The 24,001-nt window shown below is 36.7% G+C and overlaps 1 protein-coding gene across 5 annotated transcripts; it reads left to right on the forward strand.

Annotated features, from left to right (window-relative positions):
- Positions 4,312 to 22,510, forward strand: LOC109234354 (tetratricopeptide repeat protein 27 homolog). 5 transcript variants are annotated; one of them, XR_002069191.1, is made up of 21 exons: positions 4,312 to 4,835; positions 5,766 to 5,925; positions 6,748 to 7,079; positions 7,957 to 8,038; positions 8,147 to 8,465; positions 9,188 to 9,246; positions 10,236 to 10,325; positions 10,605 to 10,696; positions 11,198 to 11,296; positions 11,378 to 11,455; positions 13,408 to 13,492; positions 13,606 to 13,664; positions 13,766 to 13,835; positions 13,985 to 14,076; positions 15,020 to 15,082; positions 15,470 to 15,536; positions 19,343 to 19,606; positions 20,238 to 20,354; positions 21,621 to 21,773; positions 21,897 to 22,071; positions 22,173 to 22,510. XR_002069191.1 is itself a non-coding variant. In XM_019400314.1 (21 exons), the coding sequence occupies exons 1-20, from the start codon at positions 4,387 to 4,389 to the stop codon at positions 21,990 to 21,992; spliced, it is 2,826 nt and encodes a 941-aa protein (XP_019255859.1). In that variant the 5' UTR covers positions 4,312 to 4,386; the 3' UTR covers positions 21,993 to 22,035; positions 22,244 to 22,510. The 5 variants fall into 5 exon arrangements, 3 of the variants coding, with proteins under 3 accessions (XP_019255859.1, XP_019255858.1, XP_019255860.1); XR_002069192.1 differs by having other exon boundaries at positions 22,244 to 22,510; XM_019400314.1 differs by having other exon boundaries at positions 21,897 to 22,035; positions 22,244 to 22,510.

Raw genomic sequence — 24,001 nt, forward strand, 5'->3', positions numbered from 1 at the left:
GAAGCTTCATCAAATACTACATTTCGAGAAGTGTAACACTTTCCTGTTGTTGGATCACAACATCTCCACCCTTTTCTTTAACTGTCATAGCCCACAAAAATACAGCTGACAACTTTCTTGTCCATTTTGCTACTTAGATGATCTGCTATAAAAACATAGTACACACATCCAAACACTCGCAAATAACTGACATTAGCTTTCATATTCCACAACTTGTCAAAAGGTGAAAGAAAATTTAACCTTTGTTGAGGAAGTCTATTGATCACAAAAGCTGCAGTCTTCATTGCTTCTGCCCAAATTTGTCCTGGAACATTTTTCGCGTGAAGCATACTCCGACAGATTTCTGCTAAGTGTCTGTTCTTCCTTTCCGCTACACCATTTTGTTGTGGCGTGTTTGCACATGTGAACTGATGACGTATTCGACACTCTCGAAGGAAGTCAGCAAACTCGTTTGAGGTATATTCCTCACCGTTGTCAGTTCGCAAGCAAAGAATTTTCTTACCAACTTCTGCTTCAACATCCTTTTTGAACTCTTTGAACTTTGAAAACGAATCGGACTTTTCCTTTAAGAAATAAATCCACACATTCCTAGAAAAATCATCAATGAAGGTCATCATATATTTCATCCCACCAATGGACACTTGCTTGACAGGTCCGAATACATCAGAATGAATTAATGCTAGCGGTTCCTCAACTTTAAATTAGGACTCTTCAAAAGGCAACTGATGCGATTTACCGTATTGGCAGCCCGCACAAACGGTGTCTGTTCTTACTTCAAGTTGAGGAAGACCCCTGATCATTGATTTTTCATCATCACACTTAGCTTGGAATAACTCACGTGACCTAATCGCATGTGCCACAAATCTGCAGTCTCGTTCTTTCTAGTCTTTTCTACATATGCTGTCTCCGCAGACATTACATAAACTGACTCTGGTTTACGCCCCTTCGTAATTGGATATTCTAAGTTCTTGAGATCACGATATACCATCACATCACGAGGACCGAACAGAACATAGTTTCCAGATGATGTTAATTGTGATACTGAAAGCAAGTTTTTTTTCATACCTGGAACATGATAAACATGATCAAGTGAGATCTGGCTGGAACTTTGTTGAGGAGAAACTATCGTCTTATTAATGTGGGCAATCGGTAACCTTGAATTGTTGGCCATCACCACAACACGACTTCCATTGTATGTTGTCAAGTTCTGCAACTTTTGCTTATCACCCGTCATATGATTTGCACAACCTGAATCAACGATCCAGTCGTTCTCATGATCAATTGATTCAGATATTGTTGCTGTGAGTGCTAAATCTTCCTCTTCTATAGCAAAAAATGCTTCAGCATCCCAATCTTCTTCGCTTTTCTCATTTGAATTTGACGTAGCAGCATTACTTTCCACAGACTTCTTCTTGGACCAGCAATCTTTTGCCATATGACCCTTCTTTCCACAATTGTGACACTTCCCTTCAAATCTTCTATTGTTCCCGTGATTTTTCAAAGCTCCCCTTGAGCGTGAATTTCCATCTCCATGAAAATTGCTCTTTTTAGAACTACTAGCAGTATGTTGATTGAAGTTCTTGGCTTTGTTGGTGTAGAGAGCTTCTTCTTCATTCTTCACCGAAGCTCCTACCATTTGCTTCGCCATGGCTTCTTGACCAGCAAGCAAATTCTCGAACTCCACAAGTGATGGTTGATTTGGCCATCCTTGTACTGCAGCAACAAAACCTCTATATTCAGGCCTCAAACCATGGATAATTATTCTTTTTATCCTGGTTACCCCAATTGGAGCCGTTGAATCTAAATCTGAAATTTCACGACATATCGACTTTACTTTATGGAAGTACTGGGCACTCGTCATATCACGTTGAGCTGTTGATAAAAGCTCATTCTCTAAAAGCTGAAGCCTTGCGTCATTCTTCTTTGAGAAAAGTGCGGCAAGTGTGTCCCATGCTTCTTTTCGAGTTTTAGCATCACGGGCATGTTCCAACACATCTTCTTCGATTGTTGTTTTGGGGGCAAACATTGCTTTGCCTGCTTTGATCTTCCACTTCCGCAAGGTTCCATTCTCATCCTCCGCCTCTAGTTGTGTAACTTCACTTCCGTTGACCACTTTCCAAAGATTTTGGCCCTGCATATAAGACATCATATTGCCCATGTATTGTAATTCTGATTATTGAGCTTTTTGATTCCGCCAACTACTTGAAGATCAGTCATTGTGCTGACTCTTGATACCAAATGAAGAATCAAAATAGAATTGCAAGCTCAATATTAGAAAGAATAACTGGAAGTAGAATTGAAATTTTTGTGGAAGAAAATAGTTGGATTGTTTATTCAATTCAGTGATGGCATATATAGGCTTACAAATTAGCTTGAACCTGTTATCCCACTAAATAAACTCTCATAAACTTTAGGAAAAGATATCTGAACTCCAGAAATTAGGAAAAATATATGCAACTAACAATAATAAATTAACAACTTGAAGCTAAAAACTAGCTATTCTACAGACTTAGTCAACACTAAATGGAACTGATGTTGTACAACTTTAACAGACCATGCAGTGGATCTCTTGTGTAGTCATGCGCACATCCTCCACCATAATGAGGTCACCATGCCAAAGTATAACCATACCTCCGAAAAGACCTTGTGCAGAAACTTGGGACATGTGGGAGAAGTTGAAATCATTTTTAAGGGTATTGTGATCTTGCATGTGAGTTTCCAAGAGAACTACTAAAGCAGTCCTATAATTATCTAGGAGTGAACGGAATTGCCTCCTAAATTCTGCATTTTGTGATCCACTACAATTTCATACGATGAGTTTCATGATTGGTTGTGTATGATTGAGAGAGTGAGGGAGGTCAGTCCTCTCCCCCAAGGGGTGAGGATGCATGGTATGGTCTGGAGTGGTCACTAAGGACGATTGCCTCAGAGTCGGAATATGACCATGGCATATTTTTCCACTTCCTGGTTGGTGGTTGCCCTTAGGTTTAGACTGCAAGATGCTAGTTCGGGGAGGGGGGGGGGGGGGGGAATTGAGAATGAACTTTTTTGCGTAAAGCTCTTTGAGGATGTAGAGATACATTCCCTTTAGCCACACAAACTCGGTACTTGTTTCCCTCATCTCCTCAATTATTTGTGCTAGTTCTAGACGAGTCTGGGCGCTTAGTGCGTTGGGTGATGGAGGTGGCGTGGGTGGTGGACTGTGCATGGGAGACAGCGGGTCTTGGGTGCTTGTTGGGGACAAAGGAGATATGATTTGTGTTGGTGGTGTGAGTGAGCTCGTGTGCTGGAACCACAATTCAACTAAGGAAAAAATATAGATATATATAAGGTGAGTTTAGTTGATTTTCAATTCCTAAGTATTAGAATTTTCCACAAATAAGGAAAGAAATTCTAATTGATTTTAAAGGCCTTAATATTAGGAAAAACAATTAAATTATAATTTAATTCAATATGAAATTAATTTTTAAAGGGTAAAAAAGGTGAACCATATTTCGTTAAGTGATTTCGTACTTATAATATATGAAGGTAATTTTAATTTTTATACATGCAAGTAAAGTGTATATTTGCCTTATATTTGTAATGATGAATTCTGAAGTCATTTTGTAGTGAAATCTCATTCTCCCGTTTCCGACCAGTTCTGTTTTTTTTTTCTTTTTCTTTGCCCCATGTATGTAATAGAAAAAGAAAAAGTTTAAAAAAAGAAAAAAGAATGAATTTCACGGTATAGCCAGTTTTCGGACTGGTCAATCAAAAATAGCCAGCGTTTACCAAGTCAATGAAAAATAGCCACCATTTTGCTGCAATAGATACCGGTCCAGCATAATATACTGGAGTTTCGGTGCACTTGTGTATGAACTCCAGCATATTATGCTGGACCGGTATACTTTGCTGGCTCCAGTATAATATACTGGAGACTGGAGCACTGGTGCTCGAAACTCCAGTATATTATACTGGACCATTATACTTGCTGGAACTCCAGTATATTATGCTGGAGTTCTAGTGTATTTATGCTGGAACTCCATCATATTATGCTGGAGTTCCAACATACTATCCTGGAACTCCAGTATAATATGCTGGAGTTCAAGTATACTTATGCTGGAACTCCAGCATAATATACTGGAGTTTTTTTCGGGTTTTGAACAGTATTTTCGCTCAAATTTATCTTTACATAAAAAATGGCAAAATTTCAATTACTTTTGAAATTGGACTATTTTTGAACGACCATGTGGCTATTTTTAAAAATCACCCAAAAAGAATAGTACAACAGACCCACAAAAAAGAAAGAAAAAAAGAGAGACAAAAATAGAACGCTCGGTCTCCTCCCTTTTAACACAAAACCTCTGCATAAACCCTCCAAAAAAACTCCACCTTTCTTCAGCAGCCATGGCCGAACAACAACACTCCCAACTCTCATCTCTCCGTGCTCTCGAGCTCCGTCTCCTTCGTTGCTCTCTTCCACCCTCAACCCCACCCCCACCCCCTCATCAACCCCTACCCATCCCTTATTTATCTCACCTCCACACCCTCATTGAACAAATTCTCGAATTAATCGAATCGAGTGAATACACAAAAGCACTATCTTCCCCTGGTGCTAAATCAATTTTCTCCTCACAACCTTTAATTCATAATCAGCTCAATGATTCTTCAGAAAAAGCTGAGTTGTTTTACTCAGAATTTGTGCCCCAATGTGTGACTTTGTTTCTAAATACAGAAGATGGGGTTGAAAATAATTCTGTTTTTAATAGCTACGTGAAGAAGTTGTATAAAGCAGTTCTTGTGATGGCAGTTGCTGTTGCAGCTCTTCTTGCTTTTACTCAGTCTAACATTACTGGGTTAGTCTCTATGTCCCAATTTATGTGATAATGTTACCTTTCTAAATTTTGAAATAATTCAAACTTTAAACTTTCCTTTTTACCCCTTATGAGATTGATTTATAGCTACACAAATATCATATGCTTGTTCTCGACCATAAGTTTCAAAGTATCGAAATTTTCATTATATAAATGTGTGCGGTCCAAGTTTTGAGATAATGAGTGTACTCGCATATTCGCAGATGCCTTGTATCAACCCAAAAGAGAAAGTGATGAACATCTTCACACACTTAAAAAAATTTCATTTATGTACACACACTTTATATACTTATGTGCCCAATTTGAAGCAGTGGGTGCACGTGCATTTCTTTTTATGCAACCCCCCACAAACCAACCACACACACGAAAAAAGGAAATGAACCAGAAGACATCAAAATGTTTTTGAGCAATATAGTTAGTCCATCTCTTCCATTTTATATTACCTAGTAATGTTTCCAATGGTTGACTTGATTTGTTTTTGATCTAGCTTGAGATGTTTATTTTAAATGTATGTTGAGATTAAACTTATATTCCTTAAAAGAAATGTAGAAAACTCAAACAGTGAGAGATTCGTGTAAAAGATTACAATTACATAAGAATATTGTCGACTTTGAACGGTATGAAGGATGATTAAATATCTGTTGAAAATAAATAAAAAGATTCTTTAAAGGACAATGAGAGATTTAGTTAATCCAAAAAAGAAAAAAAGACAGTGAGAGATTTATGTAAAAGATTACAATTAGACAAGAGTGTTCTTAACCTTTTGAATGGTATGAAGGATGATTAAAATGTGATGGATGAGTACTATTATCAACCTTTCGATGTCTGGATTAAGACCTTGGTTGTGTATCTGCCAAGCTTTATGAACTTACTTTTTGGGTGTTATTCAGTCTTACCTTATTGTTATTATAGGCCAATGATGAAGTTGCCGCCAATGCCGTTAGGTGCAATAACTTTTGGTGAAGAAGAGTTGACCAATGGTTCCAGTGGTTGGTTAGAATGGGAAGCGTGGGCACAAAAGGAGTTAATGTCAGCTGGTTCTGACTTGCGCGCCAAATTTTTGAATCTGCAGGTAAAATTGCTTTCATCGCGTATCAACTTGCCAAAATTCTTGTGAGCATGAATAAGTGGTGATATTTCTGGAAATTAAATGTTTATTTATCATATCGCTATAATCTATTAAATCTAGGGTCAATTTACTGCCTATTTATCGTTTGTCATTAGTAAGCTGAAAGTTGTAAATGGGATGAAAAGTTTTAATATCTGCTTGTGTTTCAGATTACTTTACGTATTTGAAACAACATATAAAAAGTAAAAAGTAAGTCTATATTCCATCTTGACAGAACCATTGAGATTACAAGGAAGAAAAAAAGATAATTGATTATAATGATTGTAACTTGTTTCATATGAAAGAGAAGACACGTACACCTAATATAGGTGCGGAATACAGAATAGGGTGTGAATGGAATTATGGAAGTAATAATTGGTGGCATGCGCTGCTTGAACCGTTTATTAAATAAGTACCTTTTCGTACCAAACTCTACTCTCAAGACTTTCATTGCATAGAGTTAATAGTAGGGTATTTGAATTCATTTCTACGGGATCAACTCCCTAGTCTTGACAATGTAAAATGATATGGAGAAGTATATTTTCTGTCAAGTATCCATCCATGTTATGGGGGCAAACTTAAATCCTTATTTACCTATAAAAAAGGTATCCATCCATGTTATGCGTAGTTTTTTGAATTAACATTCTGTATGTATGCTTCGTGTAATAAATGCTTACACGGACGTCTGGTTTCCTTATTAGCCAATTTTTCTTATTGCATACACCACTGAGTTGATGCCAAAGTTTTCCTTTTCATTTTCCTCCCCCTTTGGTCCTCCTTCTGTAGTATATAACCTTTGCCAAGATACTGCTTATGAGGACGAAAGATATTTTGTCAGAAGGAAACGACTCGGGGATGGATGGAGCCAGAAGCATCTCATGGTGGTTAGCTAGGCTGTTAATCATTCAACAGAAGTTGTTAGATGATCGCTCATCTTCTTTGTTTGACCTATTGCAAGTATTCACGCGTGAAAGTTTGCAACATATTGGTTCTCTGGAGAAAGTAAAAGATTATTGGGCTTCTCTGATATCAGAAGAGGATGTTTTGACTATTGTATCTATGCTTCATTTGGAGGCAGGAATAATGGAACTTACCTATGGACGAGTTGATGCTTCAAGGTTAGCTATTTGAAAAGAAACTTTTATGGTACTTTCAGTCACAAATCTATAACTGGGCATACCTGGGTCATTTTCCATGGTTTGCCCATCCAAAGTTACTGATGATTTCATTTTTCTTATTCAAGTCGCCTTCGATACTCTTCTCAGTTTATAAACAGAGATAAAAAGATGGAAAAAACTCAACTCATCGTAGTTGCATGATATGTATTCAGTTGTTTGACGGATGAATGCATGTGAGGGTTTATTTAGTTTTGCTGTAATATGGATCTTCTAGTAGTGCTGTTGTTTATCAATGATCTTGTTTTTCAGCTATATTGGTCTTTTCTCGTTATGTTTTTGGTTAAGGTAAGCTTTTATTGATATTCAGTACTAAGATAGTACTGTTAGGAAATTACAAGAAAACTGGACTTGTTTTACATTACAGCCTCATCACATTCAACAAGTCCAACATATCCTTTAGAAGTCTTTTAGTTCCGTACACTTGGCAGCTGATCTGTATCCAATGAATCACACTTGGGATGGAAACATCAAAAGGCCAAAGAGTAACATGATCTGATTGTTCTTCTTAGCTGCTTATCTCTGTGACATGTCGGTTGGTCATTTATCTTCTGTTGTAGCAGCATAGTTTCATGTTTCAATGTTGAATTAGTTTCACTATATGATATTATTGGCACATCTAGCTGCATTTCTTACCCATATTTTTCCTTTATCCCTGTCACTCTTATTTTGGTCCATGGCATATTTGATTTGTTTGTTCAATAATCAATGATCTCATCTCATGTAATCCTCTTGTATGATGAATCTTCTCAAAAGTGTAATGTTTCTGCTTATCTGGAAGCGTGATATTAGTTCCCCCCTGATATGATTTGTGTATTAGGGTGCATATTGAATCAGCTGCAGCAACATCCAGACTTAATTTTTCGCTAAGTGGGGCTCTGGGCTTCCGTACGGTACATCAGGTATGTTTTGCACGTGCCATTTGGAATTATTTGGTGATCATTGATCACAATGATTGGAAGAGTTTTTTCTTTATAGCCATATACTCAATGGTTGCGCTGGTAAAACAGGCGGAACCAAAAGCACAACTCCTCCTTGTGGGTAGCGTGGATGCCGGTGATGGTAGTGCTTCGCTTGGAAATGAGTTCCAAAATAAGGTTTCTACCAGTGTTGAAAATGCTGTTCCTCAACATCTCAGTGAAACTCATGAAACATCAGACATATTGATGACCCCCAGATTCTTGGGAGATGATAAAAGTTCCGAAAACAGTGCACAAGGTGCTCAAAATCACAGTATAGCGTCTATGCAGTTAAAGCCTACTCAGCAAGCAGTAATTTTAGCACAATGTCTTTCTATTGAGAAGAGAGCTCGGGGTGATGAATTGCAAAGTAAGCTTCCTGACTATTATAACGAATCCCTATTTCAATGTTCTTTTGTTTTCCTGTTGCTTTGTTTGATTATACAAAAAGTTACATTGCAATCTGATTAGCTTAAGGAAGGACTATTGAAGGGCATTGTTTAAGATAATGTGAAACATATTCCTTTGGGAAATTTGTTACCCCCTTCTGCTTTGGGACGCTTCAAAATGGTTAAAACCATTCCTTTTCTGTACAACTTACACTACGTTCTATTAATATATCACACTAAAATTTCTGATGTTAATTGATATTTGAAGCTGTAGTAAATTCAATACTTGCTGACCGATTGCATTAGTATGGACTATAAAGGATATAATGCAGCTGAGATAAGAGACTAGTTCAGGAGTCTAAATCTTACTTTATAAAAAAAATTGGTTTCTAAAGAAGAAAGGAAATGATATGAAATGATCTTTACTTGATTGCACTCAAGAAGAAAGTCATTGCTCTCCTCTCTCTGTCTGAAGTAGCACATAGCAAGAACCTTGGAAGATCACTAAGAGCATTGGCAAGTTAACAAGCTGCTGAGAAAAGAATGGTTAAAGACAAAATGTACCTCTCTGGATTTCCAATTCCCAAGTATTCCTACCTGAAAAGTGGTCGAAAGTATATATGAAACTTGTGTATGATGTAGATGTGGGGGGATCTATATTTACTTTATAAAGCTTGGTTACTCATGCATGTGCTTGTTTCAGGGTGGGAGATGGCTCCTTATATTGAGGCAATTGATTCCCAGAAGTCATCACTTTTTACGGTGAGGTTTACCCCGTTTAATTCTAGCATTTTGTTCTTCATTTGGCATTCAAATTGCTTTAATTGAAACATCACATTCAAAATTACACTCCACATTTTGAATCTAGCTGGTTTTACCTTTTTAGCATACATTGTGTCCTTCTAATATTTGAAGTTGGCAAATCAAAGATGGTGTTACCGAGGGCTTCCTGACTTGCTTCTATGCAAAACCTATACAAGAACAGGAAACTTTTTTTTTTTTGAGAAAGTTGTATCCTTCTAATATTTAAAGTTGGCAAATCAAAGATGGTCTTACCAAGGGCACCAGGGGGTTCCTGACTTGCTTCTATGCAAAACCTATACAAGAACAAGAAACTTTTTTTTGTAAACAAGTATTATGAGAAACTATAATACTTGTTTACAAAGCATAATCCATCCAAGCCGTGAAGTAGAGTGGCCTGATAGTTATGGAACACTTATTTTGTATTTGTTCTCTTTTTAGTAAGTAGAAATGGAGAACTTCTTACTGGCATTGATAGAGGGCTTGCAAAAAGTAATAATTGAAGTGACTGAGACCTGAATTGTATTTTCTTGGCGGCAATGCTTTAATAGCTACCTTTGGTTGTCTTCTAAATGTTATTGTTCTCAGTAGCAAAATGAGATAGGAAACTTGAGGATGGAAGATCAATTTAGTTTACCTCCCTCCTCCTCCTTTATTTTTTGCTCCCTGGCCCCTGCTGCCCCAACCAATTCTTTTTTTCTCGGTTTAACTTCAAAAGGATATATACAGCTGCTTTAGTTAGTGTTGCAGTTCCTGTAAAAGTATGTATAAGTGGAAATCAGATTTACAGTCATCTTTGTGTATTGCATCATCATCTTGCTGGTGCTTCTCAATTTGCTTCTATGTGGTCGTTCTCTTTCCAGGTTTTGTATTGTATTTGATTTACGTACCGAGATTTATGCCATTATGATGGAATGCTAACTGATTCAAATATTTCTCTTTTCATCCAGCTACAACATTTGTGCGATATATTACGCATTCGATGGGAATCAACTCGTAGTCGTACGAAGCAGCGCGCATTACTTATGATGGATAAACTGGTAAGTCCTAGAGACGTTAAAGGGATTATACTTCCTGCTTTAGATCTAATCCGTCGAGGAGAAAATAAAATTGAGCACCACAAATGGATCAGTATATGTAAATTGATGAAAGCAAATTCATTCCGAACCCACCGGGTTGGCCCAATGGTTAATTCAAGTTGATGAAAGCAGATTGATTTCGAATTTCATTAAATGCTCATTAGTTATTCCATTTGGGTCTTGCCTTTTGCAGCAAAGAATATTTTTCATTGTGTTATAATATTCTTATTTGAGTCTCAGGTTCAGGGAATATGTGATCCTTCCCCTGGAGCTACACAAAGGATGCATTGTTGTTTTGGAGTTAATATCCCTACAATTCCTGCATTGCGCAAGTAAAGTTGCTCTTCTGCCTATCCAAATTTACTTGGTTTTGCTCAAATGACTCATCATTTACATGCAATGTTACTTATTGCTGAATATGTGGCAGTTTTTTGAAGGCCATCAATTTTAATCCCTTATAGGAAAACCAACTTGTGCACTTGGTGCAAAAGCAACTAGTAAATTGTCATACTTGCTGTGTTAGTTGCTGTTTGGTGCACCCTTGAGATTTCTACTTTTATAGATGATTGGGTGTCTTTCGTAGAGAAATGAGAATCATGTTTTGTTGTAGGTTCTCTTTTTTTTTGGTCTACCTTTTATGGGAGTTTTCCCATCGTTAATAATATCATTTTCCTTACCAAACAAACAAAAAAAAGAAATATAGAATAGACATTCTATATACTTTTTCTTCTGATATTCTTCATTTTAGTTTTGCTAGGTATTATATTTGCATAAACAATGTGATCTCATAATTAGATACATTGGGTTAACAAGTGCAATCAGTTATTGTTCAGGGAGTATGCAGATCTACTAGTGAGCTGTGGTTTGATAGGAGAAGCTGTTAAAGTATATGAGGAGCTTGAGCTTTGGGATAACTTAATATACTGTTATAGGTACTATCGAAATTCTCAAAACATGGCTGTTACCTGTGGTTCTGTGCAGTCTCATCTGAAAATAATATTTAAATCTTGTAGGCTAATGGAGAAGAAAGCGGCAGCTGTTGAACTGATCAAATCTCAGTTATCCGAAAGACCATGTGACCCTAGATTATGGTATATTGAAAAAAACTCCACCTTCCCTTTGTCATTTTAAATGCTTTTCCTGTTTCTTGTGTTGATTTTCCTCTAGCTTGGGAAATGGAATTCTTCGTCATCAGATGAAATTAGGTGCATTTTTTGTGCTATTACAAGGTATGAAGAGCTTGATTTGGAGAGCAGGAGGTCTAAAATTTTAGTGATACGCAATAACCATCCACTTTTATCATGAAAAATTTACTTGTATGATTCAAGGGCTTCTTTGTTCAATGGTCCAATAAGCTGCCACAGGTTTTTTGGCATCCATTAGAAGCGCTTTGTTTCCTCAAAGTGGTTTTACGTGGTAAATTGTCTGTGATAAACATGTTCATCTTGAACTCATGAAGTATCCTTCAATTGGAAAAATTAAAATGTATTCGAAAAGTTTTTCAAAAACCCATGACTATGAGATCAAGGTATTGATCCTTTACCTTTTTTTAATGTAGTTTTGCCTTTCCACAGTATTTTATGACATACAGCATGATATAATGTGATACCCCTCTAAATCTCCCAAAGTTACTGCATATCCAGAGATGCAGAGCAAAAATTTTGTACTATGATAAGGCTGTAGTGTTTTGAGAAGTTTTTTTGTGCTTTAAACTTGAGTTAGGACTTATTGTGTGAGACTGACAAATCAACTATCCTTTTGTAGTAAGAGGATAAGTCTTTTACCACTTGAGTAACTGCCCATGCTTTTTTTTTTTTTGATGAAGTAAGAGAATTTCATTAAAAGCATCAAGAAGATGCATAGCAAAAGAGAGTACAAGTAAAATAGAGTGTGTCTGCTCATAAACAAAAACAAAAATAAACCTATGTTAAAACTAAGGAGCAGACACAGTCCAAAAAATGATCACAACTAGATACAGGTGCCTGATTTAGCCAAGTAAAAAGGTTCAATAAACATTTAGCTTTAAGAGCATGGTTTGGAGTTGATATCCCATCAAAACATCTGCTATTCCTTTCAGTCCATAAACACCAGAAAATAGAAGCGGGGATCAAGAGCCAAGTTTTTTTGATGGATTTGCCAACTCTCCAAAAGCACCAGCTTTCGTAGGCCTCTTTAATACTATTAGGCATGACCCGGGCTAGTCCAAAAATTGAGAAAAACATATTCCACAAATCTGCTGCAACTGCACAATGGAGAAAAAGATGCCTCACACTCTCTGCCTTCATCTGACACATGTAGCACCTATTCACTATGTAGATGTTCCTTCGACTTAGATTATCTTGAGTGAGACACTATGTTGCTCGGACTCTCCGAAAATGTGGTCGGATACGTGTCTGATCCTCCAAAAGTAGTGCATTTTTGAAGGATCCGACATGGGTGCGGCTACATTTTGGAGAGTCCGTGCAACGTTTGTTTGGTGAATTTAGTCTCTTAGCACATTTGTTTGCATGCTACTGATGGAGAAAGTGATAACAAAATATTTCGTGTTAAGTTAAGTTGTACTTATTGGGGATAGCAAGAGGTGAGATTGTTATCCCCTCATTTGGTTACAGAAGTTGGTCCCGAATTCTAATCACAACATTACTAATTTACTTCCTTTCTAAAAATTGCATTCCTATCAATATACCTCACTACATTCCAACAGCATTATAATCTTCCATCCACAGTCTCCTCACGCTATTATAATCTTTCCTTATCTCAGCCACCAAACAAAGGACTTTTTACGATTATGAGATGCATCATTTTGAAATTACAAGAAAGAGGTCTTTGCTGAAGAAGCTTTTGCATTATTTGTTTGCTGGTCATCTTCCTTTCCATGCATTACATTGAATTCATTTGTATTTGTTAGCTGCACTGTTTTCCGTTTTTATACTTAACCCTGATCTCTATTTGCATTTAAAAAAAATTATAATATACTTTAACCATACTTGTTTTATGTTTTGGTATTAATTATGCTGTATAATACCGATTGCTTCTCCTTTAGGTGTTCCCTTGGAGATGTTACAAATGATGACAAATGCTATGAGAAAGCCCAGGAAGTGTCAGGGAATAAGTCTGCTCGAGCACAGGTGAAACCAAGTCTCTTTGTTACCTACCTTAGTGATTGCAAGTGTTTTTCTATTTTCCTTTCATAATTGATCTTCTAAATTTTTCTTTGGACTCCAAAATCTTCTTGGAACAGCGTTCTCTTGCCCGTAATGCATACAACAGGGGGGAGTACGAGAAATCAAAAGATCTATGGTTGGCTTACTGCGTGCTTTCTTTCACTTAATAATCATTAAATATTAACTAATTTGCTTCTACTTATCCACTGATTTGATCTTTATTTCCTTCGTTTTCAGGGAATCTGCAATGGCAATGAATTCTATGTATCCAGATGGATGGTTTGCACTTGGTGCTGCTGCTTTAAAGGTCTGTTTTTCGTTTGTATGTTGGTCTTAATCACTCATGGCTCTAAGCAGTATGTAAGGAATTGCACATGATGCTATGTAGCGTTAGTTTCTCCTTCCTTTTGGCATGTATCCACTAAATGATTTCTGACTTTATCTGGAATACTACAGGCTAGAGATGTTGAGAAGGCACTGGATGGGTTTACACGTGCTGTTCAGCTTGATCCTGAAAATGGAGAGGCTTGGAATAATATTGCTTGCTTGTGAGTTCTTCACCCTTGCATTTAGTAAATTACAAGTCTGATGCCCCGTGTCAGTTGCATTGGTTTGCTGTATTTTAGGCAATCAACTAGTGAAACCATTTATTTGTGGGACCAAAAATCATTTATAGATTGCTCAGTTTTCCAGTTCAGCAAATAAGTTAAAAAATAAGTTAAACAACACTTGTAAAGAGAAGCAAGGAAGTCACTCTGTATAGTAGCTAGTTGTTTGTATAGGATGTCTTAGTAAAACATAGTTGAATCATCTTCATCAGCAACCTCCTCCACGTACAGACAAGAAATTAGTAGTATCAGCTGGTTCTTTTTCTTCTTCAACTTTCTTCTTTACTTTTTCCAAGAATTAGATTCTTGAAGAATATTGCAGCTATGCAACTTCATCATTTGCTCAAACTTTTGTGCTAGCTATGCAACTTCATCATTTGCTACCCGAAAGAGTGAAATATTAAGCAACTGGAATCGTGGCTAAAATATTAAACCAACTCATCTATGAAGGTCATCTGATATAAGTATCTCTTGAAGAGCGAGATCATAATGTTTATACACATTTTCTTTTTGAGATAGAACTTGTCTCCTTTTTTGATTCCCTTTTTATCTTATAAACTACCGTAATAGCAATAATATTAGTTAAATACGTAATGGGCGGAGGAAAGCAAGATGTTTGTTTTAATTCTAGTCTACTGAAGGATGTTAAATGGAGGAAGAAATCCAGTGTAAAGGGTATTCTACAAGCTATGAGAAGAAAAAGAAACCTTTGCCTTGATAGAGTTGGACTACAGGGCCAAGGGGGTATGCTGTATACTGATACCTCTTTGCAGATTAAAGTGGATTCTGCTTGCCTGCCTGATTTGTCCTTGGAAATCGTCATAATATCTTTTACTTCTATTCCTTTTTTTTTCTTTCATGTGTTCGGTTTTTTGCTATGCAGGCATATGGTTAAGAAGAAAAACAAGGAAGCTTTCATTGCATTTAAGGAAGCCTTGAAGCTGAAGTACTAACTTCCTGCTATCTTCCCCCTACATTTCATATTTTATTTTTTTCTTTTGGTGTGCATGTGTATTTATCTTACACTTTCTCATCTAGCCTAGCTTTTTCAACACCCCCCCCCCCCCCCCCCCCCAACCACCACCACCACGACATCACTTTTTCAACCACAAAAATGCAGTTTTCAAACCCATCCAGAATTGGACATAAACATGTAGGTACATCCTTTTTCACTTCCTTCCCATTGTACCATAGGAATGGGAGAATATGCACTTAGTAAAATCATGTAGTACCACTTTGCAAAGCCATCTTCTCTCCTCTTTTGGACCAAGGTTGGTGTTATCATCTTGTTTGATCTCGGTGTATTTCATGTAGCCTTTTTTACCTTCTGCAGACGAGACAGCTGGCAGATGTGGGAAAATTTTAGCCATGTTGCTGCAAATATTGGAAATTTCAGTCAGGTATAGCCAACATTTTATGCAAAATCTTTTTTTTCCCCACTTTGATAATACTATAAATTGGTTGCTCCCATCATGTTTTCTGTTGATCTTTGACCGGGCAGACTTTTCTATATGTGATGCTCCTTCCATTTCAATTAATGTAAAGAAAGATGTTTGAAAACTGAGTTAAAATTCAATTTCTTAATCTTCTAAGACGTTCTTTGAATCACCAGGTTAAAAAAAATTCCATAGCAAAATCTAAACTATGGAGATTCTGATGACATTTCTGATCATGGTCTAACTTACTGATAGATAAACAGATAACAAGATACCTTTGCAACAAGGAAATCTTTGAGAAAGAGCTTGGGTCACTAGAGGCATTAGATTCCGTCGTTGGACTAGGGTTAATCTCATCTGAAACTGTAACTTTTTCTTGATGTAAACAGAATTAGAGCATATTCCCTTAACTGGAAGTTAGAGAGCACGTTTTAATGCACCTATGGCTGCAGAAAGAAAAGTCACTGTTACAGAATCTATAGTTGCCTTGTATATAATATTACATCATATTTGTAGGAATTTTTCGGATTTTCAGGATTAGAATCCTCTTCGCGTGTATTTAAACAATTGATTCTCTGAGTAATGATATAGAATTTCCTATATCATCTCTTTCGAATACTTGGAATTAGAGCTGGCTATCTGTGTGTTGTGTGTCCTAGTGGCCCCATGTTATGTTGTCCAAGCTCTAGTTGGGAAGTCTTGGTTGTGCTGGAGGGGAGGAGGGGTGAGGGCGTGAAGTGTCCTATATTGGCTGAGGGATGGTTTGTTGTCTCCTTATATGGCCTTTGGCAATTCTCACCTCACGAGTTAAATGTTAAATGTTGTGGTTGAGTTAGGTCCAAGGTCCATTTCTTCACATGTAATTGAGAGAGATGGCAAAGAAATTTCTATATCATTACTCAAAGAATCAACTGTCAAAATCAATGTGAAGAGGACTCTAACTAAGGAAACTAAATTATAAAAATCTTAAAAATTCTTACAAATCTGATATAATAGTATTACTATTTGTGGAATCGAACAAGATTTTTTTTTAATTATATTTTTTCGAATAGTTTTTAAATATTTTAAATTATTAACTATTGTGACTTATAGTACTTTCTATGTGGTTTCTACATATGTATATTTTATTTCAAAAAACCTAAAGAATCTATGTTCGAATTCACACAAAAAATTAGTCGATTTGACACTGGTACTCCGAAAAGGTTCAAACAAATTGAAACAGAGGGAATACATAGAAACTGTATATTCTGTAACACTCCCCTCATGTTGAAGCATAGGTGTTAATCATGCCCAACTTGTTACAAACATTTTTCACTTGAGTCCTATCTAAAGCCTTTTTGAATATATCACCTTGCTCTCTTATTTTTACATAGTTAGTGGTGATTAGGTTCTCTTGAATCTTCTCACGGATGAAATGGCAACTAACCTTGATATGTCAGTCGTTTTATGGTATATTGGATTTGAGGCAATGTGTAGAGCAACCTGACTATCACACCAAACTTTTGCTGGTGACAAAGGCTTCAAACCAATTTAAGTTAAAAGTAATGTATCTACAATATTTTAGAGGTGGACTGAGCCATAGCCTTATCCTCAGATTTTCCACTGGATTGAGATACAACACTTTATTTCCTTTTCCTCCATGATACAAGGTCCCTCCAACAAAGACACAATAGCCTGTAGTTGATCTTCTGTCAATTTCGATTCAGCCCAATTCGCATATGTAGAACACACAATATTATCATGATCGCGGTCACTATACACTATGCCAAATCGAGGAGCTCCTTTCAAGTAACATAGGATTTGTTCCAAACTACGCAATGTTTGACTGTAGGAACGGACATAATATCAACACTCATTAAAGGAGTTCTTAAAATCAAAACAAGCTAAAGGGGAATAACTTTGAACTAGGTTATTTTTATGATGAACATATGGATGCCATGTTTTCTACAACAATTGAGGCTTATTGGGCTCATGAAGGTGCCAATGAATTTGGAGAATTGGGCCACAAATTTAAAATGCTTACGTTAATTAGCCTTAGTCCAATTAAGGCCCAAGAATTTCAAGAAATTGAGGAACTCCAAGAATCCATTCACGATTAGGATTTCTTTTCTTTAAAGATTAGGATTTCTTTTCCTCAAAGATTGGGATTTCTTAATTCTTGTTTTAGTAGGGTTATATTTATAGTTCTAGTTAAACTAGGTAGTTGGTAGTCCATTCCTACTAGATTTCTTTTTCCTATTTTAGTTACGATAGGTTTTCTTAGCCTTAGAGGGTGTTTGGATTGGCTTACTTTAAGTGCTTATTGGCTTTTAAGCACTTTTTTAGTTTGTGTGGTGTTTGGCAATGATAAAAAGTGCTTAAAAGCAGTTACTTTTAGGCATAAAAAGTACAAAAATAAGCCAAAAGCCAAAAGTTGGGTATTACCAACTTATGGCTTTTAGCTTTTAGCTTAAAAGCTACTTTTTATAAGCCAATCCAAACACCCTCTTATTCTTATTCTAGTTTAATTAGGATTATTTTTCCTTAACCTTATCAAATTTACTCATTGTAAGGCCTATTTAAAGGGCTTAATATGCTGAAAATAAACATTGATGATTAGTTTTTCTAAGCTCTTGCTTCAAAAACGTGATTAGCTTTTTATTTCATTGTTCTTCCTTTATTTAACGCTTCTTGCAATCTTGCGGGATTGAAGAACGTGTAGGTGAGGTTTCTTTTCATCTTACATTCTTCTAACGTGGGTTTGAAGAACGCTTTCGCTAGTTTTGTGAAAACCTTTAGCGGGTATTGTGCTTGAGAGGTGCAAGCTAAAGGGGAATAACTCTGAACTAGGTTATTTATAGCTACTAAGCATATTACAGAAATGGCCAAAAGTGGGCATTGATTGTAATTGCGGATCTGGCCTGGACATAGTGCACGCGGACGCAACTAAGGCCACGCGATTGCACTTTATGGCCTGCGATTCTTGTCCTCTTTGTTTTCGCGAGCGCGGACCATTGGCTTCAAATAACCTCCTGCGATAGCGGCCAGTGTCCTGTAACTCCATCTTGACGATCGCGGGTCGGTCTTCATGATCGGGACCTGGTCCTCGTGACCACGACTCCGGAGGATCTTCAAAGTTTGGAGATAGTGGTCAGGAGGCTTGCAAACGTGGTTGACACCTGAACAGCCCAAAAACTGTAGCTTGAGCTAAGCTACTAAGCTTGATTTTGGACCTTTGGAAGCACTCCGTGCGCTTGATATTAACTTGCATGAGCTCCACATTGTGAGTGCTAGTCCAGAAGCTATGATACTCTGAACAACAGACCATGTTTCTGAGAAGGAATAATTGTGACCAAGTTTGTCTATCTCTTTGGTCAGTTTGAACTCGGATCTTCGAAAAGAGTAAGAGGGAGATTTACTAAATATCAACTCAAACTGATTCACTGTCACCTTTGTGATGTTCAAATGCTATGCTTTATCACCTTTTCCCCCCCGAAGTGTCGTTGTATGACACATAAGTTCAATACTTTGATAGCCCACACAACTTTAAAATCACATTTGTTCTTTCTCCTTTCTCGATTCTCTTGGTATCTCAATTTAAACATAATACTGAATTGCTCGGTAAGTTTATGCTATCCCAACTTCTGCATTGCTAAAACAAATTCCTAATATCTCAAATAAGGGACTCCTCTTGTATTTTAATTAGATATTCAACACCACGTTAGTGCTGCCAGCAATGAAATTTAATATACTGATGAAAAGCTGAAGCTGGTTTAGTTGCTTCTTTGAAGGCACTGGAAGCAGTTACAAAGGTGCTGGATATGACAAATAAGAAGAGAATTGATATCGAATTACTTGAGAGGATGTTGCAAGAGCTAGAATTACGGACTTCGACTAGGGATTCTGAATTGCATGCTTTGAGGGATAGCACCGGTTCTGCTGAGGCTGGCTCGAATATGATTAATGCTGATCCATCGACCCGGTCAGACGTAGATTTGGCAAGAGAACGCGAAACTGAGTACTTGATTCAGTCAGTGGGGAAAATCCTACGGCAGGTAAAAATCAATTCGACATCTTTCCTTGGCTTTTGCTTTGTTTCTGCGGTTTTCTGTCACTGAATAAAAATGGATCTTCAGATGCTAAGTTCAAACTGCCATCTATTTGTTCTGCTCCTGAATCCTGATTCCTTAAAACAATTATTTGCACAACAGTTACAAGGCTCTTAAAGGCCACATGTGGACAAGAAACTGGTAAGCATAAAGTAGAGAACTTGATTTCATTTCATGAGCATTGTCTATTAGCAATACGGAGAACTTAGGAAAAGCAGACAGGTTTGTGTGTTTTTTGTATGTCTTTCATGCTTGTCAATCAACCTTTAGATTAGAAACAAAATTCTCATAGCATGTATGTCAATCAACCTTTGCTTCTTGTGCGCTGCTTTGATTAACTCACCCCCTAAAGTGTTTTACTTCTGTTGACGATTTGTCCGTCTTGGGGAGGTCTTTTATTGTGCGACCTGCAGGGGATGAGTAGTGTCACTAAAAATGACCTTTGGGTATCAGTATTTCTTGGGCTTATATAAATTGATCTGGTTGATAGGGGAATCATCTACTTGAGAAACCACTGCAAAAATGGCACAAGTGTATTATGTAGCATCACATTTAAGAACCTTTTCCTCTGATGCAGATTGTTCAAACTGGTGGGAATGCTGAGATTTGGGGCCTCTATGCCAGGTGGCATAAACTCAAAGGAGATCTTGCAATGTGTTCAGAGGCCCTTCTTAAGCAAGTCAGATCATACCAGGTATGACTGCAAATTCGATTTTTTGATGTTTCTGTGCTTGTGCTGACATTTTGATATCATTGACTTGGTGAAGCTGCTTCTCAAATGTCTGTCATTGCCCAATTAATCTTTTGATCTGTTTCTCCATTTCTGCTAGTATTCATAAAAATGCTGTACTGTTGGTTCACATGTTTGTCTTTTTTTCCTCGGAAAATTTTAGAGCTTGAATCCTTCATCATTTCTGACGTGATGGCGTTACTGCTCAATAGAGACTCTTTTTGTCGTTTGGACTTTGGATAGCATTCCCAGTGTCAAGGACTGTTTCCAAACCCTTGGCAGTATTCTCTAATCTATGTTCTCAGAAATCTTGTAAGGAACAGAGAGACTGTAGTTTGGTCTTTGGTGTGGTCAAATGCTATATAAAAGAACCTTCTCAAACAAAAACAAAAAAAGACCACCTCAAAAAATGCTTTATAAAGGAAAGTTGAGCTATTTTTCTGTAAGCACTAAAGCAGTAAGAAATTACTGTGCTATTTTTCAGTAAGCAGTAAGAAATAGCTCTACAGGCTGGACGCCATCACTGAGGATCCGATTAGATCTTCCGCGAGTTCTGCTTTGCACTTTTGCAGAATAATGATAGTTTAGGTTTGTCATGTTGATATACCTAGTGGATATTAGCTAGAACAGCTGGGCCCCAGAAAGATAGATATTTGGTAGGGTAAGATGATAAAGTAAAGCTGAATAAGATAAGGAGAGGAGAGAGGAGAGAGGAGAGAGGAGAGAGGAGAGGGAGATGATTGATAGTTTAGGTTCTTCAATGGTGCATTTATGCTGGTAGGGCAAGTGTTAATGCTTATGGTTCATAATGGAGCAAAAACCATGACTAACGATTTAGGCTTTAATGGTATCCACGACATATAAATGTTCATCAGTTATTGGTTAATGGTTCTACAATGGTGCATCTCTGCAGCAGTTTGAACATTCATACGTATGGTTTATAATGCTCTGCTATGAGGTGCACACTTGTGTGCTCTAAAGGAACATAGAATTAAATTTCCTGTCACTGTTATTGCGGACTTCCTGCATATTGCAGAGCATATTGCTTGTCTTCCGATTAATCCAATAATGTCAGCTCCCGGGACTCTTTTGTGTTGTGAAAGAACAGTGTAAATTTCTTGGGCTAATGGCATTTGCCAGACTATAGAAGTCCTTGTACAGGCTTTAGATAATTTATCAAGCTTTGACATTTTACTTACTCATTCCAATCTCCCAACAATCACTTGACAGGGATCTGACTTATGGAAGGATAAAGACCGGTTTGCAAAGTTTGCACGTGCCTCGTTAGAACTCTGTAAGGTTTACCAGGAAATAGCTCGACGTAATGGTAGCCGTAGGGAGTTATCTGCAGCGGAGATGCACTTAAAAAGCACAATCAAGCAGGTAGTTCTTTTAGTCTCCAAAATTAATGTGCTTGAAGCCTTCTTATGACAGATACTTCCTTCGCTCAGTATACCTTGTCTTAACCAGTGCTAAGCAGAGCAACTGACTTTCTATAAATTCCAGGCCGAGGCTTTTTCTGACACCAAAGAGTATCAAGATATCTTGGCATGCTTTGATGAGGTGAAGGCAGCACAAACCGCCTCAATTGCTGTGGCATAAGGCACTGATCAAATGCTTTCTGCCGAGTCATTTCTTCAAAGGGGTGAAGTCAACATATCCTTAACAAACATATTGGCTGGTACACCACGTTTTGTCCAAAGATAAATAAATCAGTTCTTGGAAGTAATTTTTTTTCCCAAGGGATTTTGTTCCAAAATTTCGCACCTCTTCATTTTCCAGGGGAAAAGGTGTCTGTACTTAAAAGGGCATAGAATTGATTTTATGTTTAAAATTGCTCGGTGGGAATGCAGGATTAGATGGTGATGAATTATAACACTCAACTACTGGCAGTGAAGAAATGCAAGGTATAATTGAGACATCTGCAGACTTTGATCCATGTGTAAGATATGTAATTTATTCTATGTCAATGTCGCTTCAGATAGTATGGAAATTTGTTGTAATTTTGGTTTTGGTAAATATTATGAGGATTTCTATCTCACTTCAGAATCTGTGATGTTGTTCAATGTAAGTTGCAGTTGTGGCCCCTTTTGGAGAAAATATTTATTATTTTAGGTGTTCTTTGTGGCCCCTTTTAGAGAAAATATTGCTTTTTAATTTTTTGGGTGTCCCAAATTCCCAGTGAATTTCTTTTTATTCTTTGGTTACCCTAAATAAGACACGTTCTTCTGCCTATTGCCTTCAGCTGTATCTAATGGACCATGTGATATTTTTAAAGAGTTATTTTTTTTACGACAGTGACAAAAATATATTTATTCTAATGCTACAATCAACTTTCGCAGCTAAATGTTAGAATGTGAATATCAAGAACACTAAATTCAAAGTAAACCAAGAAAACAGGAAAATATGTATTGTTGAATATCTCCGAGTGGCTGAGCTTTAATATCTTCTTACTTCACAAATTTGAGAAAGAAAATCTAGCTGCACACAAACTAATAAGGATGAAAGATGCAAAAATCGTAGCTTCAATTTACCCAGCTGGACAGATCCCTGAACCTTTGCAATAGATATTTTTATCTACTGACCATTTTGGGTGAAGTGCACCAGTAGTCTTTTTAAGCATGTTATTTAAAATATATTTACAATTTAAAATATATTTAAAGATTAGCCAATTCATCCAAATTTCAGGACTAAAGTATCCTGAATTTTCGTATCCTGAATTTTTGAGCTTTCAGTTTGAAATTCAAGACTTAATGTCCTAAATTTGTGAGTTGCTAAATAAAAATCCAGGACTAAGGGTGTGTTTGGTATAACGAAAAATGTTTTCCGTGAAAAATATTTTCTTGGAAAACAAGTAGTAATCTTATTCATTATCCGGCGTTTCGTACGCAAATTAAGAAAAATGACTTCTCAAGAGTATTGATAAATAATTTAGATATAATAAACATGAAGCCATAAACTTTCAAACCAGTAGTCTTTTTAAGCATGTTATTTAAAATATATTTATAATTTAAAATATATTTAAAGATTAGCCAATTCATCCAAATTTCAGGACTTAAGTATCCTGAATTTTCGTATCCTGAATTTTTGAGCTTTCAATTTGAAATTCAAGACTTAATGTCCTAAATTTGTGAGTTGCTAAATAAAAATCCAGGACTAAGGGTGTGTTTGGTATAACGGAAAATGTTTTCCGTGAAAAATATTTTCTTGGAAAACAAGTAGTAATCTTATTCATTATCCGGTGTTTCGTACGCAAATTAAGAAAAATGACTTCTCAAGAGTATTGATAAATAATTTAGATATAATAAACATGAAGCCATAAACTTTCAAACCAACAACCTTCCGAACCCACAAATATCATAAACTTTCGAAACAATGAAATTTTAAACCGGTAAACTTTATAATTTCTAAACCCGTAAACTTCAAAACATATAAACCTCCGAACTCATAACTTTGGAAATTGTGAAATTTTGAACCTTTAAACCGATAAATAAAAAAACTAAAACTGAAAAATATATTAAAAAATATTTTTTTCGGGGGGGGGGGGGGGGGGGTTAGGGTTTGGCGAGGGGTAGGGGTCAAAGAAAAAAACGAAAAAATAGAAAACTAAA

The sequence above is a fragment of the Nicotiana attenuata genome, chromosome 11 (genome assembly GCF_001879085.1).
Source record: "Nicotiana attenuata strain UT chromosome 11, NIATTr2, whole genome shotgun sequence".
In the NCBI taxonomy this organism is placed as follows: domain Eukaryota; kingdom Viridiplantae; phylum Streptophyta; class Magnoliopsida; order Solanales; family Solanaceae; genus Nicotiana; species Nicotiana attenuata.

Bases quoted from the DNA above. Each gene is read 5' to 3' on its own strand.
- LOC109234354 (XM_019400313.1), top strand. From the start codon at position 4,387: ATGGCCGAACAACAACACTCCCAACTCTCATCTCTCCGTGCTCTCGAG. The intron at 13,493-13,605 runs GTGAAACCAAGT...TTCTTGGAACAG, and splicing joins ATAAGTCTGCTCGAGCACAG to CGTTCTCTTGCCCGTAATGC. The intron at 15,537-19,342 runs GTATAGCCAACA...GCTTCTTTGAAG, and splicing joins ATATTGGAAATTTCAGTCAG to GCACTGGAAGCAGTTACAAA.